Consider the following 23,597-nt stretch of genomic DNA (forward strand, 5'->3'; position numbering starts at 1 on the left):
TTTTCCAATATATGTATTGAAAAAAATCCACATGTAAGTGGACCCACACAGTTCAAACCCATGTTGTTCAAGGCCAAATATATTAGAGAAATGCTGAAATGAAGTTGCTAATAAATGCAAAGGTGGTTAATACCCATAATATCCTACAGTATAATAAAATGTAATGTTTTGAGAGTATCTTTTCTCCAGTATAGAAATCAATTGTATCTTTGCCAGACAAAATTCATTTGTATTCTTGTAGGTAAGAGTCACTTGCATTACTATAAGTTTTTTTTACAGCTTAGCTTTTATCCCTATGGAGTTGTAAAATAGCCTAGTTATTAGAAAGGTAAGTAAAGGTGCACCCCATAGAATCATAATCCCCAAGAGTTAGGAGGGCAACACTTGGCATTCCACAGAAAGGACACCCAGCATTCTCTTTTGCCCATTTCCAAATCCTGAACGACAATTGCCCTTGATTGTATTGGTAACCTTCTTTTTTTTTTTTTTTTTTTGAGACAGGGTCTCACTCTGTCATCCAGGCTGGAGTACAGTGGTGCAATCATGGCACTCCACTACTTGGGAGGCTGAGGCAGGAGAATCACTTGAACCCGGGAGGCAGAGACTGCAATGAGCCGAGATGGTGCTACTCCACTCCAGCCTGGGCCTCAACAAAAAAAAGATCCAGGTTTTTTTATTTCTTTCTTTTATCTTTTCCTTAAACAAGCATGAACCCACTATCCAAACCAAGAAGTCAAACATAACCAACGATCTCATCGTCCTGTGCGCCCCTCCCTTCCCCCATTCCCCGGCCCCCACCAAGAGGTCACCACTGTCCCTGCCCTGAAGTTTGCACTTTTTATTGCACTGTAAAATTCCGTTGTATCATAAATACATGTATGTTAAACAGACTTCTTTTTTTTTTAGACACAGAGTCTCGCACTGTCACCTAGGCTGGAGTGCAGTGGCACAGTCTCCGCCCCCTGCAACCTCCCCCTCCTGGGTTCAAGCAATTCTCCTGCCTTAGCCTCCCGAGCAGCTGATTATAGGCATATGCTGCCATGCCTGGCTAAGTTTTTGTATTTTAGTAGAAATGGGGTTTCACCATGTTGCCCAGGCTGGCCTCGAACTCCTGAGCTCAGGCAATCCATCCGCCTCGACCTCCCAAAGTGCTAGGATTACAGGCATGAGCCACTGTGCCTGGCCCTTTTTTTAAATTTAATATTGTTTCCAAGGTTCATCCATGTTGTGGGGACATAGATCATCCTTTCGCTGATGTATAATATTCCACGTGTGACTATATCACTGAGTGGTTCCAGCTTTTTGCTACCATGAGCTTTGCTGATATGAACATTTTTGACAGCTCCTGGTGCCCATATGCAAGAATTTCACTTGGGTGTGTCTTTTTTTTTTTTTCTTAAACATTCAGTTGGTGCCAAGCTCGGGTATATCTTAAGGACTGGGGTTCTCAGAGATCCTGCCATCCTCAGGACACTGGCTCGGCCTTCCAATTAGCTGGTCACTGTGGCGAGATGTTTGCCACAGACCCAGGCAGCACATCCGTGGCCGACCGTGCCCAGCAGCAGAAGAGAAGCGTGTCTCCCTTTGATGAAGGAGCAGACCTTTCCCTGGAGCCTCAGGTAGATGAACGTCAACTCTCACTGGCCAGGAGTGGGTAACAGGTTATTTCTCGAACATATCACTGACAAAGAGAATGGGGTGACCACAATGACTCTGGCCAGTCGGGATTCTCTTGTGAAGATACGGGGCAGGCTGCAGGTGGGCACAGGGACCGGAACAAGATCAGAGCTCTGCAGGAGGGGGGCAAAGGTTGGGCGGGCGATTGCAGCTGACAATGTCTGCTCCACCCCCATCCCCCGCCATTCACCTCTACATGCAGAAAGCTTCTTCCTCCAGACACCTGTGACTCTACCTGAAGCTTTTCTCCAGTTGCATTTTTGGCCCACACAGAAGAAGCCAGAAGTGCTACAGAGTTAGAACCTCCAGAAGCCAGCTTTTCTGAGAGGCAGTGGGTGACACCTAGCTTCTGAGAGGCGGTACCCAGCTTCTGAAAGGCGGCGTGTGATACCCAGCTTCTGAGAGGTGGTGGGTGACGCCCCGCTTCCCTGAGAGGTGGTGGGTGATATCCAGCTTCTAAGGGGCGGTGGGTGACGCCCAGCTTCTAAGGGGCGGTGAGTGACGCCCCGCTTCCCTGAGAGGTGGTGGGTGATACCCAGCTTCTAAGGGGCGGTGGGTGATGCCCCGCTTCTCAGACGCTTCGTTGCCCCTCACTTGGGATCACTGGCATGTTTGGCACCGCCTCCCGGAGTCCTCCCAGAGGACTGAGCTGTGGTTGTGCACAGAGGTAGTTGGCAGGATAATGAAAACTTTATTAACTGTCCTGCCTTCCCTGTCTCACTTGTCGACTCCTCCACCCGTGTTTCCTAAGACCCTCTCCCAGATAAACTCTGCACTCAGTTCCTAGTCTTAGAGTTTGCATTTGGGGGAACTCAAACAAACACAACAACCAACACAGCAGCCAAAGTCCCTGTGCCAGGGGTGTGTGAGCAAGATGGGAGGCTGGGTTGGATGTTGGATAGATGGGCTGTCGGCTGAGGATAGAAAATGAGAAGTCATCAGCATGTAGGACATGATTGCAGCTGTGAGTGTAGATAAGAATACCTTAATATGCAGACAGAGCTTCAAGAACAGAGTCCTTAGGCCAAGCTCGGAAAAGGCCACATTCACAGGCTGAGAAGGGAAGATTTATGTGCAAAGGAGATGGAATGGCCAGAGAATCATGAGGATGGTGTCCCAAAAGCCGGGCAGATACAACATTTCAAGAAGGAAAGAGTAGTCAGGAGTGTCAAATGTTGCTAGCAGGTCAGGGACAACAAGGACAAAGGTTGTCCACTGGACTCGATGGCTCGGAAGGACAGTGGTGACGTTCGATGATTTGGAAGGACAGTGGTGACGTTCGATGACTTGGAAGGACAGTGGCGATGTTTAATGACTCGGAAGGACAGCGGTGACATTGTAACGCGGCTTTGGTAGCACGATGGTGCAAGAACTACAACTGTAGTGGGCTGAGAAGGGATGGGTCAGTGAGGAGACAGAGACTGCAAAGGAGACCAAACGGAATAATGCACAATTAAAATACCTGTAAACATTTAGATTAGCTTTCCTTGCATGGCCTTTTTATGATTATTTATGAAATGCATTCATAAAATGCATCCCTTTGCTTGAGGTGACTTTTCTCTTTCATAGCTCACTGGCTGGCTCAACATAACCTCAACACAACCTTCACTAAAATCAGAAGAGAAATGATCAAACTGTCTCCTGCCAGCTAAGCACTGAGGCAAGAAGGACCAGCTGAGAGGGAAGACGGGCAGGAGGGCAGCCAGCCTTTCCAAGCACCTGTCTGCAAGTACCAGGGTGAGCATGAAAGGGCATCTGAAATGCAAATCCCAGACAGATCGATGGTAGCTGGTCACTTCCACAAAGGCCTTCTGCCATTTCTATTTCACTAAGCTCCTAAGGACAAAAGCAGACAGGCAAGAGGCAGATACCACACACTCTGCATGCTGCGCTGTGCTGGACACATCAGGGAGCTTGCCAGGGGATCGGAAGACCGAGGACACACATCCTACTAACAGAAGGGCCCCTAATAGAGCAATGCGTCCACACATACCAATGACTGTCATTTACTCAGTACTGACAGATTTATAGATTTGATGCAATCCCCATCAAAATCTCAAAGGGGATTTTAAGAAGTCAACAAGAAGATTTGAAAATGTATACGGAAAAGCAAAGGCTCTAGAATCGTCCAAACGATCTTCAAAAATAACACAGTTGGAAGACTGACACTACATGATAGCAAGATTTACCATGGGCCGGGCATGGTAGCTCACGCCTGTAACCCCAGCACTTTGGAAGGCAAAGGCAGGAGGACAACGTGAGCTCAGGAGTTTGAGACCAGCCTGGAGAACATACTGATAATCTATCTCTTTTTTATTTTTATTTTTTTAAAAAAGGATTTACCATAAAGCCACAAGATGATAAGTCAAGATGATGTGGTATTGCTCAAAGGACAGACAGAACAACAGAACAAAACAGAGTCCAGAAATAGATTCACAATGAGTTAACATACAGTTAACATAACATATAGTTACATGAGTTAACATGGGTATGGTGGTGCATGCCTGTAATCCCAATGCTTTGGGAGGCCAAGGTAGGAGGATCACTTGAGCCCAGAGGTTTGAGACCTGCTTGGGCAAAACAGTGAGACCCTGTCTCAAAAAAAAAAAAAAGAAAAGAAAATCAGAAATGACCAGTCACGGTGGCTCACGCCTGTAATCCCAGCACTTTGGGAGGCTGAGGCAGGTGGATCACTTGAGGTCAGGAGTTCGAGACCAGCCTGGCCAAAATGGTGAAGCCCCATCTCTACTAAAAATACAAAAAAAAAAAAAAAAAAATAGCCAGGTATGGTGGCACACATCTGTAGTCCCAGCTACCCAGGAGGCTGAGGCAGAAGAACCACTTGAACCTGGGAGGTGGAGGTTTCTGTGAGCCGAGATCGTACCACTGCACTCCAGCCTGGGCCACAGAGTGAAACTCCATCTCAAAAAAATAAAAACAAAATCATAATGAAAAGTACCAAGTCAAGTCAATGGGAAAAGGAATGTCTTCAGTGGAAGTTCCTGGAAAAACTGGAAATCCATTTGGGAAAAAATAAATGTGACTCCTATATATGACTTTATTCACAAAATTAATTTGAGGTAGGCCAGGTACGGTGACTCACACGTATAATCCCAGCACTCTGGGAAGCCGAGGTGGGTGAATCACTTGAGGTCAGGTGTTCAAGTCCAGCCTGGCCGACATGGTAAAACCCTGTCTCTACTAAAAATACGAAATTAGCCTGGCATGTTTGTGCACGCCTGTAATCCCAGCTACTTGGGGGGCTGAGGCAGGAGAATTGCTTGAAGCTGGGAGGCAGAGGTTGCAGTGAGCTGAGATCATGCCACTGCACTCCAGCCTGGGCGACAGACTCCTCTCAAAAAAATAAATAAATAAATAAATAAATAAATAAATAAATAAAAGAAAAGAAAAGAAAAGAAAATAGATAAGCTGCAGACCTGGAAAAAAATCTTTGCAGTCATAAAGCCGACAAAGCACTTGTATTCAAGTTGTGCAAAGACATCAACAACAAACAACAAATCAACAATAAACAACCACATTACAGAACGGCCAAAAGACTTCAAAAGACACTTAAAGATATACAAACGACAGGCCGGGCGCGGTGGCTCACACCTGTAATCTCAGCACTTTGGGAGGCTGAGGCGGGTGGATCAACTGAGGTCAGGAGTTTGAGAGCAGCCTGGCCAACATGTTGAAACCCCGTCTCTACTAAAAATACAAAAATTAGCCAGGTATGGTGGTGCATGCCTGTAATCCCAGCTAATCAGGAGGCTGAGGCAGGAGAATCGCTTGAACCCAGGAGGTAGAGGCTGCAGTGAGTGGAGATGTGCCATTGCATGGAAGCCTGGGGCACACAGCAAGAATCCATCCACAAAAAAAAAAAAAAAAAAAAAAAAAAAAAAAAATATATATATATATATATATATATATACACACACACACAAATGACCAGAAAGCACAATTCAAGAGTGCTTGACTTCATTAATCACCAAGACTTCATTAATCACCAAGGAAATTCAATTCAAAACCACAGAGAAATACAACTTCTTACCCACTAGAATGGCTAAAATCAAAGGCTGATTTTTCAATGGGTACTGGGGGCTACTAGAGGGCGGAGGGGCTGGAAGGTGTGGACTGAGAAACTGCCTGTTGGGTGCTGTACTCACCACCTGGGTGACGAGATCACCCATACCCCAAACCTCAATGTACTCATGCACATTGTACTCATGAGTCATGTACCAGCACTCAGTGTACTCATGCACATTGTACTCATGAGTCATGTACCATCACTCAGTGTACTCATGTAACAAACTTGCACATGTACCCCCCGAATCTAAAATAAAAGTTGAAATTAAAGATAAAATACCATTCCATATCTTTTTTAAAAGACACATTGAGTTATCTACTGTTGCATAACACATCACTCCAAACCTTTGTAACTTAAATAACTACAACCATCGTATTTTCTCTCACAGCTTCTTTGGGTCAGGAATTCAGGAAAGGCTTGTCTGCTTGTGTCTGGCCTGGGGCCCCTCCTGCTGCTGCTGTGGGACGATAGCTGGATGGGAAAAGTGGGGGCTGGAGGAGCTGAGGCATCTTTCTCTCCATACATCTTAGAGGCTCTCCATGTGGACTAGGTTGAGATTTATCAAGGTGTGACAGCCTTGGGATCCTCAGACTTCTCACTGGGAGGCTCAGGACTCTACAGCAAGCACGTCATGGGCTAAGAAGGTGGATGCATGCTGCATTCCCTTTAGGACCTAGCCTGAGAAGTCACACTGGGGCACTTCTGCCACATACTATTGGTTACAAGCGAGTCAACAAACCCCTTAAATTGAAGGAGAGCAGAATGAGACTCTATGTCTTGCCATGGGAATGGCAAGATTCTTGAACAGTATGTGGGACAAGAGATATTACTGCAGCCAGTTTTATTTTATCATTTTATTTTATTTTGAGATGGAGTCTTGCCCTGTCGCCCAGGCTGGAGTGCAGTGATGCAATTTCAGCTCACTGCAACCTCTACCTCCTGGGTTCAAGTGATTCTCCTGCCTCAGCCTCTCAAATAGCTGGGATTACAGGCACCCACCACCACGCCCGGCTAATTTTTGTATTTTTAGTAGGGACGGGGTTTCTCCATGTTGGCCAGGCTGGTCTCAAACTCCTGACCTCAAGTGATCCGCCCTCCTCAGCCTCCCAAAGTGCTGGGATTATAGGCATGAGCCACCGTGCCCAGCCTCTGCAGCCATTTTCAGATAATACAATCTGTGGAGGATAAACCTGGAAAGAAAAGCATCATACCAGGCCTTGTAAGCCACACTTTTTTTTTTTTTTTAAGAGACAGAGGCCGGGCGTGGTGGCTCAAGCCTGTAATCCTAGCACTTTGGGAGGCCGAGGCAGGTGGATCACAAGGTCAGGTGTTCGAGACCAGCCTGGCCAATATGGTGACACCCCATCTCTACTAAAAATGCAAAAAAAAAAAAAAAAATTAGCCAGGTGTGGTGGCACACACCTGTTGTCCTAGCTACTAGGGAGGCTGAGGCAGAAGAATCACTTGAACCTGGGAGGCAGAGGTTGCAGTGAGCCACTGCACTCCAGCCTGGGCAACAGAGGGAGGCTCTGTCTCCAAAAAAAAAAAAAAAAAAAAAAGACAGTCTTGCTTTGTTACCCAGGCTGGACAGCAGTGGTGCGATCTCGGCTCACTGCAGGCTCAAGTTCCTCCACAAGTGCCCCTCAGCACAGCTGGTTAATTTTTTGTAGAGATGGGGTCTCACTACGTTGCCCAGGCTGGGCTCAAGCGATCCACCCACCTTGACCTCCCAAAGTGTTGAGACTACGAGTGTCAGCCCTGCACAGAGCCCTGCAAAGAGTTTAGATCTTGATGTGAATTATGATGAGGAAGCACTGGACGACTTTTCGGCTTTTTATGTTTTGTTTTTCATCACTGGAGACATTTAAGCAAGAGAGTGAACGGTTTGGTTGTTTTTAAGTTTGTTCTAGCAGCTGTGCGGATAAAGAGTTCGTGGAGAAGGTTTGAAAGCAGAGACCATTCAGGAGAGGACCCAGAAGTCCCAGTGCCAGACACGGCAGTCGGCCCCAGCCTGGGTAAGGGACAAGGGAGAGGATGGGGGACACGGAAGCCCACCAGGTTTCCGGCCAGTCCAGCGGTTTTGTTCACTGAAATGGAAAACCACAGAGAAGTAAGTTTGTTTTGGACACATTGGCTCTGAGAGTCCAGGGTAGATGGACAAGGCTGAAACTCAGGCAATGAAAATTGAGGGGAGAATGCACAACATTTAAAAAGGTACAGGAGGCCGAGCACGGGGGCTCATGCCTGTGATCCCGGCGCTCTAGGAGGCCGAGGCGGGAAGATCGATGGAGCCCAGGAGTTCGAGACCAGCCTGAAACCAAAAATCAAAACTCTTAGCCAGGTGTGGGGGTGGGAGGCCAAGGGAAGAGGATCGAGGCACAGGACTGGACGAGATGAGTGTCAGCCCAGGGATTTTAAAATCTCTCTGCCCACCCTCCCCTTCCTGCGGTCAACTGTGCAGTTTCCAACAGACAAAAGCACGCATGGGCGCACCACTGTGTGCCCTGGTCCCCGACAGAAGCACGCATGCGCACACCTCTTTGTGTGGTTTCCGACAGACGCACGCATGCGCACACTTCTATGCACCGAGGGCTCAGCAGACAGAAGCACGCATGCGCACATCGCTGTGCCGGTATCGCCAACAGATGGAAGCACGCATGCGCGTACCGCTGCGTGCCTAGCTCTCCGACAGATGTACGCATGTGCACACCGCTATGTGCCGAGGTCCCCGACAGAAGTACGCATGCGCACACCGCTGTGTGCCTAGCTCTCCAAAAGACGAAAGCACGCATACGCACACCGCGGTCCGTGGGGCGCCGGGCGGAAGCGTCCTGACTGCGCAGGCGCAGCGGAGGTGGTCGCCATGGAGACGCGTGGCCCTGGCCTGGCCGGTCCGCGCTGAGAGCCGTCGACTAGTCGGCAGCGGGTCTTGGGCGTCCCCGGGGCGGGTTGGGTTGCAACCCAGCGGGCGGATGGACGGCCGCGGTGGGGCGGGGACGTCAGGGTACGAGGACAACGACGGCGAGGAGGAGGAGCGGAAGGGCGGCGCCGTGGGCCCGCGGGGGTCTAGACTGCCTCCCATCACAGGCGGCGCCTCCGAGCTGGCCAAACGGAAGGTGAAGAAGAAGAAAAAAAGGAAGAAGACGACCAAGGGGTCTGGCAAGGGGGACGGTAAGAGGAGCAGCTAGCGCGGCTGCGTCAGCTCCGGTTTTCTGGAGACTCTTTGGGGACCCCCATTTACCAGGAGACCCTTCAGACAGGAAACAGAAGCTCAGTGGTCCCGGACCGAGGTCCTCCTGCTCCCCACACATGCCCGTCAGCAGCACGTTGATGCCCCAGCCCCACCCATGGAGACCATCCACCAACTTTGCGGTCTCTTAGCCCCACACAGAGACCCCTACAGACATCCACCATTCCTAAGAGCCTTCCAGCCCCGCACAGAGACGCCTACAGACATCCACCATTCCTAAGAGCCTTCCAGCCCCGCACAGAGGCCCCTACAGACATCCACCATTCTAAGAGCCTTCCAGCCCCACACGGAGACCCCTACAGACATCCACCATTCCTAAGAGCCTTCCAGCCCCACACGGAGACCCCTACAGACATCCAACATTCCTAAGAGCCTTCCAGCCCCACACAGAGACACCCTCTCAACTTCCTAATCCCTCAGACAAAACTGGCAATCTTAAACGTCTGCACCTTCCCCACAGAGGCCCTCCTCACAAGACACTTTCCCCACCCCAGACACATTGATGCCACATGAAAGGCCCTCACTCTCAGCACAGAGGAGCGCAGACTCCTGCCTCCCCTCCTCATACCCTCGTGCGTTAAGGCTGCCTGCCTCTGGATGTGCGGTAGACACCCACACCCACAGACGTGTGTATTAAAGGTCTTCGCTGCATGGGCTCCCCCTCGCACCCACCAAGGGGCAGCCTCGGACTGCACAAACCCCATCACACCAGTCACTGTGAGTGACATCCTCCGATAATCCCTGACACCCTCAACCACTCCCCGCTTCACATCAGTGTGACACCAACAGTGAAACTAAAGGGCGGGGGACACCCTGAACCACTCCCCCCACCTTCTATCAATGTAACACCAACAGTGAAACTAAAGGGCGGGGGACACCCTGAACCACTCCCTGCTTCATATCAGTGTAACACCAACAGTGAAACTAAAGGGCGGGGGACACCCTCAACCACTCCCCCCGCCTTCTATCAATGTAACACCAACAGTGAAACTAAAGGGCGGGGGACACCCTCAACCACTCCCCCCACCTTCTATCAAGGTAACACCCACAGTGAAACTAAAGGGCGGGGGACACCCTCAACCACTCCCCCCACCTTCTATCAGTGTAACACCAACAGTGAAACTAAAGGGCGGGGGACACCCTCAACCACTCCCCACTTCATCAATGTAACACCAACAGTGAAACTAAAGGGCTGGGTGCAGTGGCTCACACCCGTAATCCGAGCACTTTGGGAGGCCGAGGTGGGACGATCACTTGAACCCAGGACTTCCAGGCTTCAGTGAGCTATGATCGCATCATTGCACTCCAGCCTGGGCAACAAGCAAGACCCTGTCTCTTAAACAAACAAACAAAACAAACTAAAGCACAGATCCCTGTCATGCACACCCATTCACAGTCTACACACACTGTGTACTGTGTACACAGTCTACACAGACTGTTAATATGTTATACATTCACGTGTGTAGTCATATGCAGGCAGGAATTGCAGTCTCTCTCAGGGACACCTTCACAAACACACACACCCTACCTGCCATAAACCCCAGTCCCTATATCTCACCAAGCTCTTCTTGTAGGACCCCTAGATTTCTTGACAAAGGGACTGAGCACCCACTTTGAGGAGAGAGAGCACAGCAGTGACAGAGAATGCAGGTGCCCATGAGTGCTGTGAGGCCACTGGCGCCCGTGTGGTCCACCTCAGTGGCTCTGGCTGTCTGGGAGAGGACCCTAAGCTCCAGTTCTGGGGCCTGGCCCTCTGTGGCAGAGCTGGCACCAAGGCAAGCAGGAGGCAGAGTGGCAGCCTTGCCCATACGGACCGTGCAGTGTGGGAAGGGAGCAACGGGAAGATGATAAGTACTTCCCAGGCAGAATCGTAATATGAAGGCAAGAAAATTCTGCAGTTCAGGTCAAGAAGCCCTAATTCAAGACCAGCCTGGCCAACATGGTGAAACCCCATCTCTACTGAAAATACAAAAATCAGCTGGGCATGGTGGCAGGCACCTAGAATTGCTTGAACCTGAGAGGCGGAGGTTGCAGTGAGCCAAGATTGTGCCACTGCGCTCCAGCCTGGGTGGCAGAGTGAGACTCCATCTCAAAAAAAAAAAAAGAAGCCCTGTGTGTATCTGCAAAAAGAAATTCGGCAGGTCATTGTCCTTTTGGCGTAGCTTTTCACTGTAGAAATTACAGTGACATGTGCCTCATACCGTCAGCAGGGGGCACCAGATAGTTTCCAGGGCGTAGCAAGGGAGGGAAATATCAAAAGATGATTTCTTTCTCCCCTAAAATAAAAGGATGAGCCGATGAAAGAAGCACAATTTGTAGCATTTTATATACATGTTAAATAATTCTGAAGTGCTATTGATGTTAAAAAAAAAATCAGTACAAGCCACACAGCAGAAGTATTTCTGGCTTGGCATAATACTGCTTTCATCGGTCAAATTTAGGAAGCTTTTCTGTTGTTTTCCGTTCCTTCCGTCATAAAGTGTCTAGACTAGGGTAGAGTCACAGACTCCCAGACCTGGGAATGGCTGTGGTGAGCACATGGCAAGGGTGGATGGGGGCAGCACGGCCCAGTGGAAAGAATGGGGCACTGGAGGCCTGGCCTGCACTCAGGTCCCAGCTCTGCCACTCGCTCATGACATTGGCAAGTTCCTGAAGCTTCTGGAGCTTCGGTTTCCTCACCCGAAGAATAGGGCTGATCGCCTTTACCCAGAGGGCCTGGCTCAGACATGTGCCCAATGAATGGTTCCCCCTGCCCCAAAATGATTTCAGCAAAGTCACACAGGCAGTGGGTGGGCACGAGGCTGGTGGGCTTGGCAGCCTGAGCCCTGGGTACGGAGGGGCCCCCATCCTCCTCTTCCATCGTGGGTGATCTTGGCACCATTCCCAGCAGGCCAAGGGCAGACATCGCCACAAACACTAACCTGCTCATCTACTCAGCAGATAAACGTCAGAATCAGAGCCTGAAGAGCCAGCCACTTTCTTCCTCCTTTCATGACATCTTAAGTCCTTGCAAAGACCGTGGCCTAAAACCAGAGCACAGACAGAACAAAGTGGAAAACAAGCACCTCCCTTCTGACTCCTCCACCATCAGCCTCCCCAACTTTGCCGAAATAGCAGACAACCTTGCGAACCGGATCAACGAAAGTCTGCGTTGGGATGGAATTCTTGCTGACCCGGAGGCAGAGAAGGAAAGGATTCGCATCTATAAACTGAACCGGAGAAAGCGGTACCGGTGCTTGGCCCTCAAGGGCTTCCACCCCGACCCCGAGGCCCTCAAGGGCTTCCACGCCGACCCCAATGCCGAGGAGACCCCTGAGAACTTACCCTACCTCTCGGACAAAGACGGCAGCTCCAGCCACAGGCAGCCCACATCGAAAGCCGAGCGCCCCAGTCTCTATTTTGAAGGAAACCTTACCCCAAAGCTTCTACACTCTGATTTAGCTCCTACTCTGCTGGAGTAAAAATCTACCCACGACACTCACAAACTTACAATTCCTCCTTACCACAAGTTTATGTGTTAAAAACAATCATCATAAAAGGAAATGAGACCTGTATCTGAAGGGAATGGATGTTTGGTACACGGACGACGCCAACTCTCCCATCATCAAGTTGCCCTCAGTTGCCCAGGAAAGCCACAGTGCCTTGAGAACATAAGCAATTTAGTGAACAGAGTTCTTTTCAGAATTTCCTTTTTCTTAAATAAGCATCTCTGTTACTTAATTTCTCACCACAGCTAGACATCTATAATCTGCCCCAAAAAGAAAAGAAAGTGTGTAGACGATTTACATCTTCAGTCTCAATCTCAAGGTGAATCTCCTCACACGGTACCTGCTTCTGTTGGCCCGAGCACAATGCCCTGAACCTCTTGGAGCCTTTTGGTTTTAATTAAATGCATGGCCTACCTTTATATGGCCTCAGAATAAGTGGGTTCCAGAACTTCATCCCTCGGAAGTGACTATGGGAAGTCCCAAAAGGAATATTGCTTCTTTTATAAACATGGTCCTCTCCTAATCCTCCATTATAAAAAGCCTCACTACACCGCGTCTCCTGAATACACATTCCTCCCTCTGCCACAAGTAGCCAGTGAGGGCCATGTGCTGTCGTCATTTGTGCTGCCAGAATCGGCCCCTGAGACGAGGGTTCAAATGCAAGTAGATTATCTGGGAGGTGGAGAAAGGATGAGTAGAGGGTGATACATAGAAGGGAAGACGGCCAATCCTGGGACTTTTATTTTTAGACAGGATCCCGCTCTGTTGCCCAGGCTGGAGTGTCAGTGGCAAGATCATAGCTCTCACTGCACTCCGCCTCCTGGGCTCAAGCAATCCTCCCACCTCAGCCCCCTGAATAGCAGGGACTATAGGCGAGTGCCACCACGCCTGGCTAATTTTTAAAATTTTTTGTAGAGATTGGAGGCGGTGGGGGGTCTCACTATGTTGCCCAGGCTGGTCTCGAACTCCTGGCCTCAAGCAGTGCTCCCACCTTGGCCTTCCACAACGCTGGGATTACAGGCATGAGCCACTGTGTCTGGCCCCCCTTCCAGAGACTATTAGGCCAGCTTTCATACTGGGCTTAATTCCACAGGGAAATCCACTTCTAGAATTACCCCACCTGAGGGTGAGGAAGCTGGGGTATTTATACTCCCCAAGGGCATTGGCTGAGGGCTGGGGGGGTGTGTGTGTGTGTGTGTCTCCTGGCATTTCTAGCTGAAAGGTCCAAAGGAAAACGGTGGTCTCTGGGGAAGCCTCAGCTACTTCAGCAACACCGTTGGTCTGAGAGGGCCAGCATGGAGGGCGAAGATGAGATCCCTGACCTTCAAGAGGTTACAGAGTTTTGGGGTAGACAAAAAAGGAATGTACACTGTACACAGGAGAAGTTAAAGCCAATACAGACGTCACAGAATGCTCATTTGAAAGTTAAGTGAAAATGGCTGGGCGCGGTGGCTCAGGCCTGTTATCCCAACACTGGGAGGCTGGGGTGGGTGGATCATCTAAGGTCGGGCATTCGAGACCAGCCTGGGTAATATGGTGAAACCCTGTCTCTGGTAAAAGTACAGAATTAACCGGGCATGGTTGCAGGTGCCTGTAGTCCCAGCTACTCAGGAGGCCGAGGCAGGAGAATCACTTGAACCCAGGAGGCGGAGGTGGCAGAGCCAAGATGGCGCCACTGCACTCCACCCTGGGCAACAGAGCAAGACTCTGTCTCAAAAAAAAAAAGTGGAAGTGGGCATCGTGGTCCCTGCTAGCCCTGGGCTGGCAGAGCAGCCCTCTTCTGACCCTTCCTTAAAAGGCCAGTTAGTTTCCACATTTGCCCTTGCACCCTGTCAAAATATACTGAAGCAACGTTTGGAAGAGTCCTCTCCTGCCATGGAGAATGGTTGGCAGACAGGAACGGCCCTCCCTGTGCTGAGGCCAGGCCTGTCCTCTGCTCTCCATGGAGAGGAAGGGGCAGGAAATACTCCAGTGCCAGCCACAGGACCTCGCTTGTGCACCAGGGTATTAAAGGCAGAGACAGAACAGGGGGCAGCCACGGGGCTGGCATCTTGTGTGCCCTCCGGGTCTACCACAGTGGCTGGGTGTGTGAGGGTGCACTGGGCTGAGACGGTCGCTTAGCAGCGCCTTCCATGGTGGTGAGAGGCAGGGGCGGGGGCTGTGGTCATCTCCCAGCCATGAGGTAACATCCTGGGAAAGTAGCTAAGATGGTGAGCTTTGACATCAGAGCTGAACTCATCTCTTTCCCACCACATGCTAGCGTTGTGGCCCCTGGCAGATTGCTTCGCCTCTCTGAGCCTTAGTTTCCTCATCTGAAAACCGGACTGCAAATTCCTACCTTAGTGCTGTGAGAATCAAGTGCAATGAGGCATCTAGCATGGCGCCTGGCACCCAGGAAACAAACTGTTGTACGAGTTTTAATCAGTGGTATTTCAGGTTGGTGTGGCCACATGTCTGCCAGAGAGACTGTCCCGAGTAATGGTGTAGACCTTACCTCCTGGAAGGGTGAGCTTCACAAAAGAAATCTGGCTTCAGTGGCTGGCCAAGAGACAGAATTCACACACACAGAACAAATGACGGGGGCCCGGAGCAGGAGAGAGTGGAGCAGGAAGGAAGCCAGGGCCCAGAAGGCCGGTGCTTAATGTATAATGATAGAAAGCAGGTGGGGTGAAGGCTCCTGGAGCACACAAGTGGCTTCAACTCAGAACACCTTGGGTTTGAAGTTTGAATTTCTTCCTCACACCCAGGCTGTAGCAGTGAGGACTCCTTCAGGGCAAGAAACAAACCACAGTGAAAACCGCCTTACAGACCAAGGGGAATGGTTGACTTTTTTTTTGAGACAGAATTTCGCTCTTGTCACCCAGGCTGGAGTGCAACGCACCATCTTGGCTCACCACAACCTCTGCCTTCTGGGTTCAAGTGATTCTTCTGTCTCAGCCTCCTGAGTAGCTGGGATTACAGGCATGCACCACCACGCCCGACTAATTTTTGTATTTTTAGTTGAGATGGGGTCTCACCATGTTGGCCAGGCTGGTCTAGAACTCCTGACCTCAAGTGATCCACCCGCCTCAGACTCCCAAATTGCTGGGATTACAGGCGTGAGCTACCACGCCCGGCCGGTTGACTTATAAAGCCAACAGTCCAGGGTTGCCTGTGGCTTCAGTCATGGCTGGATCCAGGATGTCACACTGTGTCATCAAAATGTCTCTCTCCGTATTTCACCTCTGCCTACTCCACATCAGCTTTATGTTCAGGCAGGTTCTCATCACAGGCTGACAAAGATAGCCACTGACATCCTTATAATTTTGTAAGGAAAATAGAGTTACTGCTCTGTCCCTATCCAGTGTCCATATCAATCCCAAGAAGGTCTCTGGCCTGGCAGGGGTCATATGTCCATCACTGGACTAATCCCAGGCAAATGCAGTGTTTGATGGCTACAGAGACCCAGAACGTGGAGCAGGGCAAGGCAGCCCAACAGGACGCAGTGTTTGATGGCTACGGAGACCTAGAACGTGGAGCGGGGCAGGGCAGCCCAACAGGACGCATGAGCTAAACAGATTGTTACAGAATCTATCCAGAATCTGGCTGGGCGCAGTGGCTCGCGCCTGTAATCCCAGCACTTTGGGAGGCCAAGGCAGGAGGATCACTTAAGGTCAGGAGTTTGAAACCAGCCTGGCCAACGTGGTGAAACCCTGTCTCTACTGATAATACAAAAATTAGCCAGTGTGGTGGCACGCACCTATAGTCCCAGCTACTTGGGAGGCTAAGGTGAGAGAATCACTTGAACCTGGGAGGCAGAGGCTGCCGTGAGCTGAGATCACGCCACTTGCACTCCAGCCCAGGCAACAAAGCGAGATTCCAGCAAAAAAAAAAAAAAAAGGAAAGAAAGAGAGGAAGAGAAGGAAGGAAAGAAGGGAGGGAAGGAAGGAAGGAAAGAAGGACGGAGGGAGGAAGGAAAGGATGGAAGGAAGGACGGAGGGAGGAAGGAAGGAAAGATGGAGGGACGAAGGAAGGAAGGAAGGAAGGACGGAGGAAGGAAGGAAGGAAGGAAGGAAGGAAGGAAGGAAGGAAGGAAGGAAGGAAGGAAGGAAGGAAAAGAAAGAGAAAGAAAGAATGTATCCAGAATGTCTCTGTCTGTCTCTCTCCTCTCTTTGAGACAGGGTCTGGTTCTGTCACACAGGCTGGAGTGCAGTGGCATGATCTAGGCTTACCGCAACCTCCACCCCCTAAGCTCAAGCGATCCTCCCACTTCAGCTTCCTGAGTAGCTGGGACTACAGGCGCACACCACTATGACTGGCTAATTTTTGTATTTTTTGGTAGAGATGGGATTTTGTCATGTTTCCCAGGCTAGTCTCAAACTCCTGAGCTCAAGCGATCGGCCCGCCTCAGCATTCCAAAGTGCTGGGATTACAGGCGTGAGCCACTGTGCCCGGCCAATCCAGAGTCTGTGTAGAATATAGAGTGATTCCCTAAGAGACGACAAGTAGAACAGGTTTGTCCATTGCCCTCCAAATGAAGAATGATTCCTTTTAATTTTCACTTTTTAAGTGTTTTATACCCCATCCAATGACCTATCAAGAATGATTCATTTTTGGTGAGGCGCCGTGGCTCATGCCTGTAATCCCAGCACTTTGGGAGGCCGAGGCAAGTGGATTGCTCAAGTCCAGGAGTTAAGAGACCAGCCTAGGTAACATAGCAAAACCCCATCTCTACAAAATATACAAAAATTATCAGGGCATGGTGGCACACGCCTGCAGTCCCAGCTACGTGGGAGCCTGAGGTAGGAAGATCGCTTGAGCCTGGGAGGCGGAGGTTGCAGTGAGACAAGATTGTGCCACTGCACAATCAGCCTGGGTGACAGAGCAAGACCCTGTCTCAAAAAAAAAGATACATTTTTAAAAGCTTCTGACCAAGGGTCGTGGGAGTGGCTTACGGGGCTTGAGTCCGTCTAATTGACCTGAATTGACTACATGCTTATCTCCAAGACTACAGACCCTTGCCCATTGCTGTGGAATCCATAAAGACAAACAATGCTCTGTAATCATGGGCCCGTGAGTTGTTCTGGAGCAGAGTCTGGCAACCCATCAGCACTGTTCAGTAATAACATTTGGGGTTATGATTTGCACCTGGTTTTGGTGGCACCTGAGTTTCCACCTTTAAAGCTAGTCACATAGCTAGAAAGTGCCCACATGACCAACTCTGAATAGGAGACCCCCAGCACGAGAAGACTCTGGGTTTCCTGGCACCGAGATGCTTCGTACACACACAGGCAGTGGTTTGAGACCCAGGAACAAGGCACTCCTGCGTAAGCCTCATGAACACCCACCGTGGGCCCCACAGGAAGACAAGCTCAGGGGTGTGGCCACCCTTGTGCGGCTGGCGTGGTAAATGGCCCCCAAGGATCTCTGCCTCCTGGTATTCATGCTCGTCTCTTGAATGTGGGTTGAACCTATTGGCTCTTTCTAGTGAATGGAATATGGCAAAAGCGATGGGATGTCACGTCCAAGAGGAAGTTACAAAAAGAGATTGTGTTCGGGAGGGGGAAGAGGAGCAATGGTAGGTGGAGCCGGGGATTTTTAGGGCCATGAGACTAATCTGTATGAGACCAAGATGGGAGTTACATGTCGTTATGCAGTCGTCCAAACCCTTACAATGTACACCAAGAGTGAACCCTCGTGTAAACTATGGACTTGAGTTAATAATAAGGTACCAAGGCCATGTGTGGTGGCTCACGCCTGTAATCCCAACACTTCGGGAGGCTGAGGCATGAGAATCACTTGAGTCTAGGAGTTCAAGACCAGCCTGGGCAACATAGTGAGACCCTATCTCTACAAAAAATAAAAAAATTAGCTGTGCATGGCAACATGTGCCTGGAGTCCCAATTACTCAGCAGGCTGAGGTGGGAGGATCATCAGCCTGCAGGTCGAGGCTGCAGTGAGCCGTGATCCTGCCACTGCACTCCAGCCTGGGCGACAGAGTGAAACTCTGTCTCAAAAATACAAAAATAGAGTCTATTTATTAGCAAGAGACAGAGAAAGAGAGACACAGAGGGAATGGGGGAGGCTTTGGTTTCCATGTGACACACTTTTTCCTTTTTTTCTTTTTTTTGAGACACGGTCTCTCATTCTGTTGCCCAGAATGGAGCTCAGTGGCGTGGTCACAGCTCACTGCAGCCTCGGCCTCCCGGGCTCAGGTGATCCTCCCACCTCAGCCTCCTGAGTAGCTGGGACCACAGACACACACCACCACACCTGGCTAAGTTTTGTATTTTTTGTAGAGACACAGTCTCACCATGTTGCCCAAGCTGGTCTCAAACTCCTGGGCTCAGGCAGTCCTCCTGCCTCAGCCTCCCAAATTGCTGGAATTACAGGTGTGAGCCACCAAGCCTGGCCTGACACACTCTTTATCTCTCTGTTTCTCTCAGGGATCTTGCTCTGGGGAAAGCCAGCTGCAGTGTTGTGGGCCGCCTGAGGAAAGGTGGCCCCCTGGAAAGAAATGATGTCTCCACCCAACAGCATGGTGGACCTGAGGCCTGCTACCTGCCACGTGAGTGCACTTGGAAGCAGGTGGAGCCCAGTTGAGCTTGAGGTGCCTCCCTCTGTGAGAGACCCCAAGCCAGAGACATCCGGCCAAGAGGCACCCAGATTCCTGCCCCACAGAAACTGATATAGTAACGTTGTTTAAAGCCACTACATTTAGAGGTAATTTTGTTACACAGCAATGACTGACTGATACAGTTGGCCTCTTCCATCAGTCATGATTCTCAGTGAGTTGTCTCGCCCTTAATCTGAGGGCTGGAAAGCCCAAAACCCAACATTGTCGTAAGAAACTGCATTCCCCACGACACCCACTGCCAACGCTCAGGGGCCTCTGCATGTATTTCCAGAAACAACGCTGTGGCCTACAGGGTTGAGGTCACTGCCAGGGGAGTTAAGAGCCAGATAAGACTGAATGGGCCCCTGGCCAGGTGCAGTGGCTCACACCCGTCATCCCAGCACTTTGGGAAGCTGAGGTGGGCAGATCACTTGAGGTCAAGAGTTTGAGACCAGCCTAGCCAACAGCCAATATGGTGAAACCCCATCTCTACTAAAAATACAAACTTAGCCAGGTGTGGCAGCGGGCGCCTGTAATCCCCGCTACTTGGGAGGCTGAGGCAGGACAACGGCTTGAACCCAGGAGTTGGAGGTTGCAGTGAGCGGAGATGACACCAGTGCACTGTAGCCTGGGTGATAGAGAAAGACTCTGTCTCAAAAAAAAAAAAAAACAACCCACCACTGAATGGGCCCCTTCAGCTTCGTTATTTTTGCCAGTTTTACGTCGGTAAAGCTGGTGGGGGAAGAATTATGGGACCCACTTGCTATGCTCATACCGGGAGTTGTGTGCAGCTGTTTGTATTATGGGTTGTTTTTTGTTTGTTTTTGTTTTTGAGATGGAGTCTTGCTCTGTCACCCAGGCTGGAGGGCAATGGTGTGATCTCGGCTCACTGCGACCTCCACCTCCTGGGTTCAAGTGATTCTCCTGCCTCAGCCTCCCAAGTAGCTGGGATTACAGGCATCTGCCACCACGGCTGGCTAATTTTTGTATTTTAGTAGAGACGGGGTTTCACCATGTTGGCCAGGCTGGCCTCGAACTCCCAACCTCAGCTGATCCACCCCCCCACCCCCCCGGCCTCGGCCTCCCAAAGTGCTGGGATTACAGGTGTGAGCCACCACCCCAGCCTGTGTTATGTTTTCATGCCATGTGTTCTGTGTCTTGCCTCCACCTTTAATTGTAGCTATAATATTTTATGGCATTTTATATTTTATATATATATAACTTTTTCTATCTCATTTGCTCCCTTTGCAGTAGAAAGTATTTCCATTTTACAACTGAGGCTTAGAGAGGAGGTGATTGCTAGAATTACACAATTCCTAAGAGAATTACTCTAAGGTCTCCAGTTGTCTTAGGAAATCTATATCAAGCAACTGCTAAATACACAGTTCTCTTCGTGTTGCTGCCAGAATGATACTAACAGTTCCTGTTTCTGTGGCACCTCCTCTGCCCGGGCAGGTGTTGGCCATTGAACATACATGACTTTATTTCAGCTCCTTGACAATGGTTGAGGTGCGGGATGCTATAATTCCCATCACATCCAAGGAAATGGGCACAGACTGGGAAAGTCATTTGCCCAGGGTCACACCAGGAGTAAGACAAGAAGCTGAGATGTCACACCCAGGCTAGCTGGTTCCAAAGATCCTGCTCTTAATGACTGCACTGCAGTATCTAAGACCTCAGCAGGTGGGAGCCAAGCCACACCCCCCCAGGGGTCAACAACAATGGGAGGAGATAGATCAAGGCAGCCATGGGAGGAGATAGACCAATGGGGCTTGTCAGTGGGGTCAGTGGAATGGAAGGAGTGGTGTTGGAAGACAGAAGGGTTCCTGGGAATTGTGGCCAGCAGGGGAGGAGGGGCCTGGGGAGGTAGAAGCCTCCACCACCCGGGCTCCCAAGGGCCCCCATTGCCGCAGACCTCCTGGCCACACTGTGTGTCTGTCCATGGTCTAACCTGGGCCTCTGACACCACTGACATCCCCTCTCACTCACTGAACAGGCCTGTGCCTCATTCCACCGTCCCAGAGCCATGCTTCCAGGCTCTGCTCCGCAGCCTCTGCCTGCAGCTCCTGCCCACGCCTTGCCATTGAGGACCGGAGCCTAAGGCTGCACTACACAAAATGTGGTCCTGGGGCCAGAAGAACCAACCTGACGGGGGCTTGTTAGAAACTGTCTTGTTGGGGGCGGGGGAGGGCACGGCGGCCTATGCCTGTAGTCCCAGCACATTGGAAGGCTGAAGTGGGAGGATGACTTGAGGCTGTGAGTTAGAGAGCAGCGTGGGCAACAGAGCCAGAACCCACCTCTACAAAAAAAATTAGTTGGCCCTCCCAGCTACTCAGGAGGCTAAAGCAGGAGGATCAACTGAGCCCTGGAGCTCAAGGTTACAGTGAGCTATGGTTACACCACTGCACTCCAGCCTGAGTGACAGAGTGCGACCCTGTTTCTAAAAAATAATAAACATTTTGGCCAGCGTGGTGGCTCACGCCTATAATCCCAGCACTTCGAGAGGCCGAGGCAGGAGGATCACGAGGTCAGGAGATCGAGACCATCCTGGCTAACACGGTGAAACCCCGTCTCTACTAAAAATACAAAAAAAAAAAAAAATAGCTGGGCATAGTGGTGGGTGCCTGTAGTCCCAGCTACTCGGGAGGCTGAGGCAGGAGAAAGGTGTGAAGCCGGGAAGTGGAGCTTGCAGTGAGCCGAGATTGCACCACTGCACTCCAGCCTGGGCAACAGGGCAAGACTCCGTCTCAAAAAAAAAAAAAAAAACACAGAGTCCCCAGGTAATTCCATGCACGTTCACTGTGAGAGGTTCTGGTTGCTGGCAGACAATTCCCCATGCGGAATTCTCACTCTGCTTCTGTTTCTCCTCATCACCACTGGCCACCTTTGATTCAGACTCTTTCATAGGACTAATCGCCCTGGAAGATAGAGACCGTGTCTCCCTCCAGAGCAAAGGGCAGATTAGCTTCCACGATTACAGAAGATCCCGGTTCCCGGGCTCAGAGCTCCTCTGCGGTAATGTAAGCCCTTATGTTCTGATGCCACCTAGAGCCTCTTCCTGTCACCCTGTGGGAAGTGATTCTGAGGAAACCTGGCTACTGCTGTTGCTGTGACTAATAAACATCCTTTGCCTTGTCTTTGGCTCCAGAGTCTCCTGTCTTTAGCTAACATCCATGAAATTGTGGTGGGCGGCCAGGCACAGTGGCTCACGCCTATAATCCTAGCACGTTGGGAGGCCGAGGTGGGGGGATCAACAGGTCAGGAGTTCGAGACCAGCTTGGCCAACATAGTGAAACACCATTTCTACTAAAAATACAAAAACTATCCTGGCATGGTGTCGGGCACCTGTCATCCCAGCTACTCGGGAGGCCAAGGCAGGAGAATCGCTTGAACTCGGGAGGCAGAGGCTGCAGTGAGCTGAGATCGCACTATTGGACTCCAGCCTGGGCAACAGAGCAAGACTCCATCTCAAAAAAAAAAAAAAAAAACATGAAAAGAAAAGAAATTGTAGCAGGCTAACTTGTTAGCTTGCTAACAGCATAAAATCTCATTCTTCCCAGTTCGTGACCCTGGTCTAAGGGACAGGCACACTAACCATTTAATTCTCTGGTTTCTCTACGCTTAAATCAGATCACCAGAAACAATGTGATGTTCACTCAGATCTTACTTTTCAAGAAATGCATAGGCAGTGAGGCAAAGTAGAAAATACAGAGAAGCAAAAAAAAAAAAAAAAAAAAAAATGTTTTAGGAGGCTGGGCGTGATGGCACATGCCTGTAATCCCGGCACTTTGGGAGGCCAAGGTGGGCAGATCACTTGAGGTCAGGAGTTCGAGACCAGCCTGGCCAACATGGTGAAACCCCATCTCTATGAAAAATACAAAAATTAGCAGGGTACGGTAGCACATGCCTGTAGTCCCAGCTACTCAGGAGGCTGAGGCAGGAGAATCACTTGAACCCAGGAGGTGGAGGTTGCAGTGAGCCGAGATCGTGCCAATGCACTCCAGCCTGAGCGACAGAACGAGACTTTGTCTCAAAAAAAAAAAAAAAGTTTTAAAAACACCGACTAGTCCCACCATTAGGAGAGAGATAGCCTCATCTGTTTGGATTCATCCTTCCAGCCTTTTTCTATTAATATATCTAAGTACAGGAAAACAAAATTGCCAGGTGTGTTGGTTCATGTCCATAACCCCAGCACCTTGGGAGGCTGATGTGGGAGGATCACTTGAGGCCAGGAGTTCAAGTCTGCAGTCAGCTATAGCTGCACCACTGCACTCCAGCCTGGGTAACAGAACAAGACCCTAACTCTAAAAAGAAAATACATATATATATATATATAGCCAGGCATGGTGGCTCAACCCCTGCTCTTTGAGAGGCCAATACAGGAGGATTTCTTGAGGCCAGGAGTTCAAGACCAGCCTGGGCAACAAAAATGAGACCCTGTCTCTACAAAACATTTGAAAAATGAAAATGAAAATTAAGGCCGGGCGCTGTGGCTCACGC

The 23,597-nt window shown here is 50.1% G+C and overlaps 2 protein-coding genes across 2 annotated transcripts in view; one reads left to right on the forward strand and one right to left on the reverse strand.

The window, feature by feature from the left end:
* Positions 1-23,597, reverse strand: part of RPH3AL (rabphilin 3A like (without C2 domains)) — a 184,267-nt gene that overhangs the window by 154,670 nt on the left and 6,000 nt on the right. The window lies entirely within an intron of this gene.
* LIAT1 (ligand of ATE1) lies at positions 8,628-12,921 on the forward strand. The gene is given in 3 exon segments (XM_032138176.2): positions 8,628-8,654; positions 8,656-8,935; positions 11,955-12,921. Coding segments are annotated over 3 exon segments (828 nt in total). The 3' UTR covers positions 12,476-12,921.

Source organism: Hylobates moloch, unplaced genomic scaffold, assembly GCF_009828535.3.
Source record: "Hylobates moloch isolate HMO894 unplaced genomic scaffold, HMol_V3 SCAFFOLD_19, whole genome shotgun sequence".
Classification (NCBI taxonomy): Eukaryota; Metazoa; Chordata; class Mammalia; order Primates; family Hylobatidae; genus Hylobates; species Hylobates moloch.